General features: G+C 35.8%; 1 protein-coding gene across 1 annotated transcript in view; it reads right to left on the bottom strand.

The window, feature by feature from the left end:
• Positions 1–3709: 3709 nt before the first annotated feature.
• The window catches only part of TBC1D22A (TBC1 domain family, member 22A), a 200209-nt gene continuing 190139 nt past the window's right edge, over positions 3710–13779 (bottom strand). Inside the window, exon 14 of the mRNA XM_009324397.1 lies at positions 3710–7006. Within this exon, the coding sequence (XP_009322672.1) occupies positions 6878–7006 (129 nt within the window). The 3' untranslated portion in view covers positions 3710–6877. The remainder of the gene's footprint in view (positions 7007–13779) is intronic.

The raw sequence follows: 13779 nt of genomic DNA, 5'->3' as shown, positions 1-13779 counted from the left end.
ATTTAAAGCATAGCTAAGTAAGGTTGATGTTACAGTACAGTAGCTGCAACAAACAAGTCAATGTGTCCTTCAGATTATAGCTTATTTGGGCCACGTGAACATAGAACTGGAACTTCAAGTGTGCATTTTAAAAACGCATCTGAGAGATTTTATGATTCTTTCTAATGTATGCACAGAAATGCTGTTTCAAATTAAAATTGCTAGCAGCCACTTCAAAATATGAAAACGACAATGCTGACATCTAGCTATGGGCTTGTCCCCCAGACTCCTTTAGTGCCAGTGGAGAGAGAGAGAAACTTTTTGGGTGCCACTCACTTGGCAGAGGTTTACTCAGAGGCAGAGGCGATGGCACCTGGAAGGACCTGTTTCCCTCTGTCAACTACAAAAGGAGCGTGTGCCAAGCTCAGATGTAGACGTCTACATTGCTGACATGCTGTAAAACTGGGGAGATAATAACTTGCATAAATATAACAAAGTGACTACTTAACCAACACTAACTCTTATGTTGTCCACAGACATCCCCCATGTCAGGCCAATTATTTTGTGCTTACTACTTTTCTTGGGGCGTGCTTGTTGGATTTGGATATCCTTTGCTGGCTACAATTGCTTTTAACTTGAATTGGTCTGACAGCATATTTGATATTATTTTCAGAGCGTTTCCATAATGAGTACAAGTCTCCACAAACAAAAAGGTGTCCTTGGATGGGGAAAGATAGACTTTTTTCTTCTTATTCTTTTGTGGATAACAGAAATAGTATTAGCCAGCATGATTTGAATTATCACAACTTTTACATCCCAGAGGGTAACTGCACATTCAACAACAGGCTGGCCCTTACCATCGAAACATTCACATGAAGTTTCTTGAGTAGACTCTGTATTGAGAATGTAATGGCTGCTTCACCTGAACGTGAAGATGTCTGCCACCCAGTATTTTGATGACAGCGATGGAGAGAAATGTACTCCTTTTTCAAACTTACATAAAATTTTCCACTGGTGAAATAATGGTAAAATATCTGGGAAAAAATATAACAACAAAACCTTTTCTTTACTGATATGCCAACTTTATTCATTCCTGCATGCAAAAGCTGAATTATTTATTTGCATGAGATAATATATTCTATAAGGTTGCAGCAAATACTCATTGATGTCTTAGGATACATTTTTACTTGATCAGGTAGGTATAGGACTAATTTTTTTTTCTCCAGATATATAGCCTATTGTTAACTATGGTCTAAAAGTGCTTCTACAAGCACTGCTTTGAGCTGGAGTTACTGACTTATTTTTAGACCAAAAGTGATGAAAAATTGCCAAGTTTGTTGAGTTGCCTTAGCTGTTAAAATGACATTCTATGAGTGAGATAGCCATCTAACTATTGATAAGCCTGGGCATCTTGTTACCTCCTGGGAGCTGTCATGACAGCTACGTATTTTGTATTTCTGCTGCTGCTAAAAGAGTGAACAGAATTGATCAGATGGGCTGGTAGCAGGAATTGTTCACTGGAAATCTCAGTTCTTTCTGGAGGAAGATGAAAATACTTGAAAATAAATAACCTGAATTTCAAAAAGCTCTGTGTCAGAGTCTGCATCCTGAGTTTGAGGATGAAGTTGTCCAAATACCCCAAGAGGTGCATTTCCTCATCCTTTCTGGAAATCAGAAATTAATGGGAATAAAACTCTTCTGTTTTCCCTGTTTGGTTTCTTTTTTCTTCTATTGCTCTGAAATTCAGAATGGTCTTCTTCCCATGAGGAGGATCTCTGAGTAGGCACAGGTAAGTGATAATTTCGGGAAGAAAGTGGATTGGGCCCCAAAATCCAGACCTCACAGAAATGAAATCTCAGTTGTGAAAGATACGTAACAGAAAAATCAAAGCAAATATATACACTAAATCTTGATTAATCTGATATAACCAATGGATATTGCAGTAGACTTCTGCTAGAAACTTTGGCTCTTTCGTACTTACATTTCTAGATAATTCCGTGTTAGGAACAAAATGAACACCTGTACTGTAGTTCAGACTTTTAAGCTTGTGCCTGGAGCATAAGTTTCCAAGGATCTCCGCACGTACTGGTGGCAAATTCAGACTTTAATTTTCTATGTTGAGGAAGCTTGATCACAAGCATAAATGTGGAAGTCCAGTTCAAACAACTATGCTTTACTGACTGTGCACATTAATTCTCATTTGGAAGCTTGTAGGAAATTCTTTTGGCCAAAAAAAGCCTAAGTTTCAGAGCACCTGTCTCTGAGAGGCTTTCTGTAGTATCGCATCTCTCTCAAACTCTCATTTCTGGCACGTCTTGACTCAAATGTGGGGTATGTACAGAAGACTTTGAAGTGTTAAAAGGTTCTTTGATATGGTGCCATAGCAATTTAATTATTTACTCCAGTGCTGCCTCAGCTACACTAAGCTTAAGGAATTAGATGGATGCAAGATTTTAGCTTTAACTTATAAAAATGCAAATGATCTGGAATTAAATTGCTCAGGAACTTCACCCTCCATCATACAGTGATTAGAAGCAGTAGAGCTGGAGTTCTTTCCCATGGCACAGCATTCTGCCTGAGTGATTGCTGGACCGGGAGCTTTTCCACCTCGCCTCCTTTTCCCATCTCCAAAGAATTTAAAGCATTACAAAGCACTTACCTTCCTCCCCATTCTCTTTTCAAGGAGGAAGTGACCTGAAGTGCAGATCAGATTTCTGGAAAGTCCTTTCTGTTGCACTTCACATTTGTATATCTGTGGGATATCTGCCCAGGACATAAGATAGATATCCAGAACTGCTTTTGTACAAGAAAATCAACAAATAGCTTTCAGCTATGTCTCTCAGCACATTCCTTGTGAGACCTCGGGACCTTTACTCCACCTTCTTGATCTCTTCTGCTTTTGAAAAAGTAATTTGAAAAATCTCCCCTTGCTGATTTTCTGCAGGATCTTCAGAAGATTACAGCAGATGAAGAAACACAGATTTCATTCAAGGTGAGAAACCAGCATGATTACAATTCATCGTCACTCAAGCACGTAACAGAAAGATTGCCCATTGCACCCCTATGTCTCTTTTCCCCTGAATGCTGTGTGTAGCTTTAAACAGAGAAGTCATTAACTTTGCCTTCCGTATAACCAGGCTAGTATATTTTTGTCACCAGACTCATCTGGACTATTGGAAGTCTCCCACTAGCTTCCTTGACATAAGGGACTTGAGCTTCCCATATGTACAAGACATCTCTCCTTGCTTGTTAATCTACTTAAATCATCCTTAAGTTTCCAGATTTTATTGACCCTTTCACTACCTTTTGCTGTTTCCCTCCACAGAGCTGAGGCTTCCTCTCCTTCCTCACCTCCAGGGACGTACAGAATTCTGTACCACCTTTGTTTGCTTTGCCCTAATTTGCTCCACCTGCCCCCTGGTTTAATTCTGCTGTGCTGTCAAATTTATCTGCATCTCCTTCTTGCAGAAAATGCTCGGTACCTTGTATGTATATGATATATGCAGAGACATACCTTTGGAAGTTGTCTGTCTTATCAACTTGCAAAATCTACAAGATACTAGGGTAGAGAGTTGCAGAAACGTAACTGAGAACAGAGGTTTTGCTACCGCATTTGCCTTTGTGATACAGGGTTTTGAGACCGTAGAACGTAAACACACCAAAACATGCTTTGATGTAGTATGCAATGTGCTTGATGAAAACAATAAAAAAAAAGCTTTCCACTCTATATAGCACTTCATAAATATGCATTTATTTCCTCATCTTTCATCAGTTTTACAGTTTTAACCAGTGCCTCAGTGTTAATATTTGCCAGAAGCATACAATGGAACTTCAGATACTTCTATTCTGTAGTTCTGAAGTTAAAAACAAATTCATGGGCCTTTCCATAAGGAACTGAGCCAAAAAATAATGAAACTAAATATAACATATTACAGAGTTACATAAGATTTCAACTTATATTTCTATCCTACTCTATGTTCTGTATTTACATAACTTTGTTTATTATTTACATTTTTCAAATACTGTAGACATAAATCTTTTTATATTGTACATTCTTGTTTAAATTTTTATTACAGAAGTTCTTTAACACGCATTTTAGACACTACAATTTCAATATTTCACATGAGTTCTAGTAAATTACTGCCTGGTTTTACTAGCGATGTGTCAAGATGCCTCCTTCATAAGAAAATACATATTACAAGGGAATTTTGTAATATCCAGAATCTTGAATTTTGGAAAAAAAAAAAAAAGTACATGGGATGTAGTAATGATAACGTTATTTCCTTTTCTACATAATATTTTGTTTGGAATGACATTTTACCTGAGATGTAGAATTGTTAAATGTAAGGTGTTGGGTTTTTTTTTAATAAAATGAAATATTTTATGTAAATCTTAAAGTATTGAAAATTTGAAATTTTATATAAATGTTGGCCTTCTATTTACTGAAAACTATTCCTATCTGTATAGGATCATATTGATGTGATCATCTAGATCATCACTAGATCATATTTTCCAGAAAAGTCTCTATCTACATAAATAAGCATTGTTATTATATTAGGAAACTTCCCACTATCCTTAAAAAGCAATGTGCTCAAGTACAATATTCAACTTCTGACACAGACACAATAGTAAATGTGACCTCCAATGGTAATACTTTCTTCCAAGGGAAGTAAGAGGTACCTGTTGAATTTGGAAGACATGGCAGACAACTTACGTGGACCCGACAAAGGGAATTTTATATATCCAGTCCCATAAATGTTATGCAGGAGCATCTGACACAGCAGACAACTTTGGGTCAACTTTCCATGTTACATGTAACTACCTAAATAACATCTTAATAGAAAAAAGTTAATTATAGAAAACCCTTACAACATTGTACATTTAATGCTGTGTGTCTTCTCTCGTTACAATATGCATTTCTATTAACAAATGATTGTAGATACTAAGTTTAAAGCAAACGGTCATAAATTTCAGGTTTCTTTTGTTCTCTTATTGGTAGATATTCTATTAGGCACAATATGACATTCTTTGTAAACATGAAGATAAATTTCGATACATTAGACCATGAACTGAAGTTACAGAAAACAGTATATGGACATTTAAGAAACACAGATCCACTACACACTCTAGGCACAACTGCAGCAATCTAGGAGGCCTGAATTTGTATCCATTGCAACTGAAACCCCCAGCTGACACCAGTGGAACAGAAAAGCATCCTAGTCACCAAACACTCCTGCTTCTGAATTAATTCATTTTTTTCCCTTCTACCAAAGAGTTTATATAATTTTAAAATACGGATCTCATAATCACGTTGGCAAAAATGTATTTTATTCTATTTACCCTGAAACACCTAATTATTATAAAGTCAGTGTCAAGAGCTAAGGCCCCTAAAACAAGTAATGTAACTAACACATCTAGAAAGCTTTCCTCAAAATATGTATCCACGTATTTTTAAGAACTTGAAAATAATCTTCCAATAACAAGTCATAAGACAAAACCTCTTGAAGATCTTTTATTTCCCAAACTTAAAAGTGCACTACATTTTTCGTGCAATGTTGTGCAACTTGAGAACTGAACTGAGGAATAACAGTTCTGAGCTTCTAGTATATTGCTTATTGCAACTTTCACCCTTAATAACCTGTATTGTGTAGGGTAGGCACAAATTAATATGAGTTATTTACATCTGATAGAGCAACATCATAATTCTTATCTGAAAAGATGTCTTGAAAATAAATAGCACACTTAAATTACATAAGTTTTAAGAAATTATTCAGTATCCCTTGATTAGATGAAGAAACATTAATTTCATTCTATAAAGTCATAGAGGATTTTTATTCTGCTAATGATGCAAGAGTGATCTGAGTATATAGTTAGCGTTATTGGGAACTATCTTCTCGCTTCCTCTGAATAATCAGAAAAAAGGTATTAAATTATTTAACAAATAAGCTTTGGAATGATACATTAATTTTCCTTTTCTAACATGCTGGAAATGGAGAATAAGGCAACAACTGAGATAAAAATATATCTTGCTTTGTAAACCAAGCTTCTTAATATGTTTCTTAAAAGTGAACTTTCATGCTGAAAAATTGAAAGGCCTTGAAAGAAAGACTTTAATTATTTTGACAAGACCATGTCTTCTATTTCATTCAGTATTTTAAAAACACTCCAAAATATATAGAGAGGGATTTATTTTAGTGTTATAGATGAGTCTTCGGCTTTAAGTAACTCCTTTGTATGGCTAAAAAGCTTCTACAGAACCCTGCAAGACTGAGTAATGTTTAGAAAAAGCCACCAATTTCCATTGCAACCTTCTATATTCTTATATTATTGAAGTATTCTAACCTAATTCCATGGAAAAACAACAGATGGTGTGCGAATATCAGTGTCTTCTGAGTTATAACCAGACCTCAAAACACAGGCCTTGCTGTCTCATACGGTCTTTACGACTATGAAAAGTACTTTTTTTCCACTGAAAGTAAATAACTTCTACTGACCAAAACTGGCTGATAAAGTCATGAAGTAAAGACACTGAAGAAATGACAAAATCATTCCATAAGTAGTTTTAAGTCTTAGGTACATGCAAAAATTGCTCGACATAAATCAGACAGACTGCAATGCTCCTAATTAGAGAAGGGGAAAAAAGAAGAAAACTATGTGATAGACTTCTGAACTCATTTTTCACGCTAAGCAAAAAAGTTCACTTCCAAGTTCATTCAATGCTCGATATCCTGCTTTGTCCATTTCTTTGGTATTCTGTTCTCATTCTGCAAATTCTAACAGAATTTTAATGGTCATGTTAATTCAAATGAAAGAGCAATGAGCTGAAAGCACAACCAGAACAACAGATGCCATAATACTGCAGAACACGTTGGTCTTAATGATTTCTGGCTCTTCATATTCATTTCTTGTAATGATTGGGGGCATCCGCAAATGCAAACTTCAATCTGTAGGCCTCTGCTAGGAGTACACTAATTTCTTCATTTCCCCAGTGTACTGTGGGCAAATTTTGTAAAAATATCAGCAATTCCTAGATGGAGAGGAAAAAAAAGAAATAAATATTTTTTTTCAAATACCAACGTAATAGCAATGTATTACTTACGCAATGATTATAAGCAATCACTCATGTAGCACCTCAGTATCCCAAACAAACCTGAGATCCCATTAGGTTTAGTGATTTTCCTGTAACTTTTATAGAAATACTTGCTATTCAAGCCTTCAGTTTAGAAACCAGCTGAACTATGGTTATTTTCTAGTGTTCAGAAAAATAAAATAATGCACTCACTCTGTATATACTATGAGTGAAAGAATGCATTGCTGCCCAAATGAGGTGGGTAAATTCTATGTACCTGCACTTGCCCTTGTATGATTATACCGCTACTGGTGCCCCCGATCATGGACGGAGACCTCCTGTTGTACTCAGACAAAAAAGAACTCGCACACAATGTATCAGAACCGTTCCATTAGACTTCTAAGAGGTAAACAGTGTTAGCATATCCACTTTATAGCTGGTAGTTGAGATACAGTGCTCATGGGTATTAGAGTCACTAGAAACTTCTAGAAATTTAATTCTGAGCTCTGCAAGTCCAAAATGGTTTAACACGGGACCCAGTCTTCTTTTAGATTTGCCATATTTCCTATATTATTTTAGCACCTGGATACATTTTACACACTTGCCAACTCCAACCAAGCTCTAGAAGTTTTCACACATTGGTTTGCATATAGTTTTTTAAAAATTCCACATGTATCTTCCACATTTAAGATCTTCAACCTACTTTCAGTTTATAACATCTGTTGCCCAGATCATTCCAATATCCCTATGCCAGGCATGAACAAGAGGACTACCTACACTTCCTCTTTAAGGAAAAATACTCATTTAATTTTTAATACCTTAAATGTTTTTATAACCTCTTTATCAGGTGGGTAAGAGGCAGACAGCTGCAGATAAAGCAAAGTTGCTGATTATATTGCAGAAGGGCTAAAATTCTCTTCCCTAGCCTTTTCACATGCAAACATGAAGAGTATCTGACGACTTCTGGTGCTGCTGCTTTCTAGGTATGCCTTGTATATGGTACAGCAAACAATTCAATTTCTTTCAACAAGCAGCCTAAGCCCAGGAATAGAGGTTATAAGGAGCTCACTGGGACAGCACCTGTATGCTCAGCTCTGATGATGGCACCAAAATCCACCCTGACCCGCAGCAGCACAAAGCTTCAAATCCTCATCTTCATACACTGAAATTTGCCAGCTGTGAGAGGAGGACTCTCTGGAAGATCAACTGCTACAAATTCTCTCCCGAGTTCATGCAAATGACAACTTTATAAGGCTCGCAATTTGACCAAACTTGGCAAGTTAGCTTGTTTTTTTAAATAAATGGTGACCTAAAAGCCCACAAATCGTCAAACCTGATGCAAAGGCCTCCCTAGGCCAACTATTAAATTAATGTTTCAAACTTTCCAAACAAAAGATCACGTGGAGATCCCATCTCATGCTTTTAATTGCTTTGACAAAAACATTCCTTAAAATTTAAGCTGTGGCAAAGCAGAAAAAGGGAAGGTTTTGGATGAGTTACATCACAACAAACTGAATGTGGAATTTTATGATGGCAGTTATAAGGCAACATTAGGAATAAGTGCAGTTGTTAAGCCTGCTTCTATCTGCTAGGTGCTCTATTTTTGCAGAAAAAATGCAGACAATTTGTGCACATTTGTATATGTGCATATATTTGTAAGCATGTGCACATGTATATTTTTGCATGACTATGTTTGTTAAGATTTATTCTAAAGAGCAGGAATAAGCAAGCAGGAGTGCAATTAAAACCACAACCATTATCCTGCTATAAATCAGAATCCTGCAATAACATGTATAAGTACACAGTGACATTCCTCTTCTTTGTAAGTATCTTATTTTGGTTGTCCCCCCTTCTCCCTCCTCTGCACCTGCTTTCATGGAAGATGGCTGTAGGAGCCCTTAGCAAGGATTCTGTGATTTCAGGAAACAGCGAGGAGCAGAAACGAACATGAAATGATTTTTGTGTGTGTGTGTGTGAGAGAATTATTTTGGCTTCACCTATTTCATAGTCTTGCTACACTGGTTCTTGTAATATGAAACAAGAAAGGATAGAAGTTGAGCAGTACTATATATTTAATTGCGAAAAATAAGTAGTAATACAACAGATTTAGCATGGGAATGACTCTATTACACGAGAGAGTACCTTTTTAATAAAGTGTTATACAACTGCCAAAATCCCACTTTTTTTAATATTTCTATCTACTTATTTGACAGTTATGCTGATAACTAATTAATAAGTTAGCGGTGCAGAGTAGGAAGGTTGTGTGGAGGGATGATAAATGCCTACCTCCATGAAAGTTTTTTTTTCCTTTTATAAAAGTAACTTTCAACCAGCTCTAAGACACAGCAGTTAATTCAGTGAGTTTTGTGAAATGAGCTCTTTTACTGTTTGCAGTGCCAAGACTTTGCTGGGTCAGACTTATGGGGCAAACTGGTACAAATGATTCATATTGCTTGAGCAGTGTTTTGTTTTTCCTTTGGGCTACTGTTCAAATAAATTTGGCCTAAACCAATCCTCCAGCTGCTGGAGAACGGTCAGCCTTCTAGCAGATCTCAGCACTTGTACTTTGTAGAACATCACCTGTTGCAACCAACACCTGCCTGTACAGAAGGTACTATTAAGTTATTCAACAGCTAGTGAACGAAAGCTAAATTGTGTCAGCATGAGATTAGAAAGCAGGAGTCTACATTGGTCACACATTTGGTCCACTACATTGATTGTTTCTGTGGCAATTATACATGTTTTTCAAACTAGAAGATGTTGCTACACATTTGTGAAACACAGATAATTCTTGTAGAGGAATGAATTCTGCTTATACATTCAGTTTTGATGGTAAGGTCATCATACTGGACATGCATATCAGAAAATGATTACAAAAATATAGTTTATTTTCTTAACACCTTCTACATAGCAGTCACTTTTACAAACATCTGACTGCTCAATGATTAAAAAAGGAAGTAAAATAAGTCATTCGTATTAATGTTGTTAAATTTACCTTTCCAAAGCACTGAAGGTACATTATCTTACAGAACAAACCACATTTTCTAAAATAAATTTACAGTTTTAGATGTTTGTTTGGAAAAGTCCATTTCTGTTTGAGTGGGCATTTTGCCACTGTTATGAAGGAAAAAGACTCATTCCTTAACTGCTCATCAAAGTCTAAGACTGATACTGACTAGTGAATATGTGTTATAAATCCAAGTGAAGTAACTGGTCAAAGACACACTACTTGAGTGATTTTCTAAAGATAAGGCTTATCTTCCTGTGATCTATTAAAGAGCTTCAAAATTGGCTCAGATGTAAGATTTATTTCTATCTTGTTAAAAATAAAGTACAACTTGGCAAAAACCCTACTAAAGAAAATTTTATTTTCTTTAACTGCTAAAGAAAATCATGCTGCATTTATTGCTGTCTGAATATGGAGCATTCTTTGAAAACAAACAAACAATGACTCCCTTTTAGCTACCCCCCCCCCCCCCAAAAAAAAAACCAACCCCCCCAATTAATCCCTGTTTACTTTCACCTCTGTTTAAACTATAAGACAAATAAAAGTATTTTCAAAGTGGTAAAAAACTTAACATTGTAGGGAATGAAATGACAGTGATACCTTTCTTGCCTCAGTCTTGACTGACCAAGTCTGCTCTGAGAAATCAACAAGTCTCCATGCAGGAGCAACAGCTGGGGGTAAGAGGTACTACCCATAGCAGAGGAGGATCAAGGTACTACTTAGATTTGCTCCTCCCTCCCACCAAGTACAAGAAAAAGTGAAGAGATTTTAGCACAGGGCCACTAACACAGTTAGGGGGCTGCAGCAGATGTTATACCAGGAGAGCGAGAGAAAACTGTGGGTCTTTTTAGCTGGGAGGAGAGAAGGCTAAGGTAGGATCTAAGAGCAGTTTTCCACTACATACAGTGAGGGTTATAAAGAAGAATGAGGGACCAAGAGGCCATAGTAACAAGTTGAAGCTAGGCTGTTGTAAGAAAAAAGCCCTTCGCAAATGAGGGTGCTTGAGCGACTTGCCAGGGAGACCACAGAATGCATCCATTGGGATTTTCACAACTCACCTGGACAAGCCCCTGAACAAGCTGCTCTAGCTCTGATGCTAGCCTGGCTTTCAGCAGCGGATTGCACTACGGACCTCCCTTCCACACTGAAATTTTCCAGTATTTTATTTTTTTAAAGGATATGGGCTTAGTTAGAAAAGAAATCCAAAAGCACAACAAAAAACTGCTAAACATATTTACTCATTTGGTCCATTTCGGGAAACAATAAGGGTATGTTTCCTAACAAGTAGAAGGATGTATTTTTTTATTTGGAATGAAAGGATATAGGGGGCTGGTGTAGCAGTGTTGCTGGGTTATACTATGAATAAACTCAAAATCTATATAGCAAACTGATTTCTTAGTATGGCAAAAGAACTAAGCATGAAGTAAAGTACTTAATATCCTTTGTAAGAGATTTCTGGTTTATGTTGATGTATTTAAACCACAATTCTGAAGGAATTCTTCAGCACATTTGAAATTCAACATTTCTGTTACCAACAAAACCTCTTTTATACAATTTCACTTATTGTATTTCCACTACTTTAACTGCATTTGGATTACATGATACTCTACATACGTGGTTCTGTAAGATATGCTAAAATACACTAAAACACTTGATATATCATGCTCAACTATGCTACAACATATAAAGTATGTTTAAACACTTATGAGCAGCTATATAGAATATACTTGTAAAGTACATGTACTTTCAAAATGTCATTTTCCTTAGATAAATTAACACGTATTTAAGAACTATCCTATTCACCATGTAATCCAGACAAGACAGTGGTAAACTTGCTGCAAGTGCTGTGGTATAGAAGTACCTTCAGAATGACGGAAAGTAAAAGTATGAGGTCTATGTTTTAAACACCATGGTAATAAGATCTGGCAGTAATACTGCCTGTTAAGCAATGGCTGCTGTCAGATATAAAATTATTCTTGAGGGGAAAAAAAAATCTTATCATGCAAGATCCAATACATATATGTAAAAGAAAATACCAGACTACAAGACAGATATTTCAAAAAGAAGATTATTTCCAAAGCCCTTATTCCTCAGTTTCCTCTAAAATCAAAATGGTCAAGGTCTGTTCCTTGTAAACTAAATCAAAACTGAATACCAATAAAAGTTCACAAAACACATTTTTAATAATTATTACAAAGTCATCAGTCTCTTGTTCTTCGTTGAGATTGTAACCAAATGAAATCTCAGCCCATTAAAAAAATCTTAAAAAAACCCCCAAAACCCAGAAGCAAAAGAAAGCAAATTTTATCATGTCTTGAGATCTGGTTCAGTAGCAAATCCCCTTATAGTATGAAGTCCACTATAATCCCTTTAATCCATACAGTTTTTAGCATAAGATTTGGCAACAATACTGGTTATTTGGTAATAGCTATCAATAGCTATTATGCCATTTATTGTCACCCCCACTCTGACTCCGTATGTAGATCTTGAAGGAAGGAACATCAAAACCAATTATAGAACAAATAACATGTTGATAGTTAATGAAACATAAAAATGTGGTTCTAATGAGTAGAGCACAAAGGTCTCTTCTGTGATAATCAAAGCAAGTTCTTTACTTTGAAAGCTCTGTTAACACTTTTTTGTCTGTGTAAATTCTTGACAAAGTTCAACTGCAGGGTTTTTTTAACAGAAGAAAATTAACAAAACATAAAAACCAGTAATAGAATAGTGTTTTTATTTCTAGCTAATATAAAAATGGCAATGACTAAAGTTAAAATCAAACTTGAACATACTGAGGAAATCAATAGAGTTAGTTTTTAATGTCAAAATTGAGAACGGGTCTATTAATTTAACAAAAAAAGTCAGTCCTAAAATACAGTATTTTTCTACGAGAGTTGTTAAATCTTCCTGCTGCTAACTGCAATGTAATTATGGTCTTAGTACTTCTGGTTTACCACAGCTCTATTTTGTACTGATAGGCAGGACCTGCAATCTTACTGTATTTTATGATCACGAACTTTTCAATATTATACTTTAGGACTGCATATAACTAAATGAAAGGTAAATTAACTTTATACATAATCTTTCATTATTTAATAAAGAATTGGTAACAGCTATATTTTGAACAAGAGCTGTATCTGTTTCACATTATGCACACATATAAAACATTGCAAAATTTATGCTGGCAATTTGATTAAACGGCTTCTTTATGAGAGTTATTTGTACTTTCAAAAGTTGCGTTTGAAATTTTAGAACATAGCACTTACTTTAAAGAACTAATGAAGTGCAATACTACTAAAATTTATTCAGAGGAATAATTGAGACAAGCTAAGGAGGAAACCAATTATTGCCAGAAAAAATGCCCATTTATCTTTTCAGATAATATAAACCAGAAATAAACCATATGCATACATTCAAAGAATTCTAAATGTTTTCATGATTTTATGGGAAACAGTATAATGCGGTGCCAGAGATAGCCAGAACTAGACAATGATTCAAAAATTTTTTTCCTACCAGATGTAACCACTATACAGGCAAAATACTTACTATAGGAATGATTTCCTTTAAGAAGGAAGTCTTAAAGGCACAGGAGCAGACTGTCCCCATACGCCGTAAGAAGAACAGGAAGGGAAGACGACCTGCCTGGCTGAACAGGGAGCTCTTGCTGACACTCAGGAAAAAAAGGAGTTTACCACTTGTGGAAGAAGGGGCAGGCGACTCAAGA

This window comes from Pygoscelis adeliae, unplaced genomic scaffold, assembly GCF_000699105.1.
Source record: "Pygoscelis adeliae isolate BGI_AS28 unplaced genomic scaffold, ASM69910v1 Scaffold315, whole genome shotgun sequence".
Taxonomy (NCBI): domain Eukaryota; kingdom Metazoa; phylum Chordata; class Aves; order Sphenisciformes; family Spheniscidae; genus Pygoscelis; species Pygoscelis adeliae.
The sequence above is the reverse complement of the archived record's forward strand: the minus strand, read 5'-3'. Positions and strand labels throughout refer to the sequence as shown.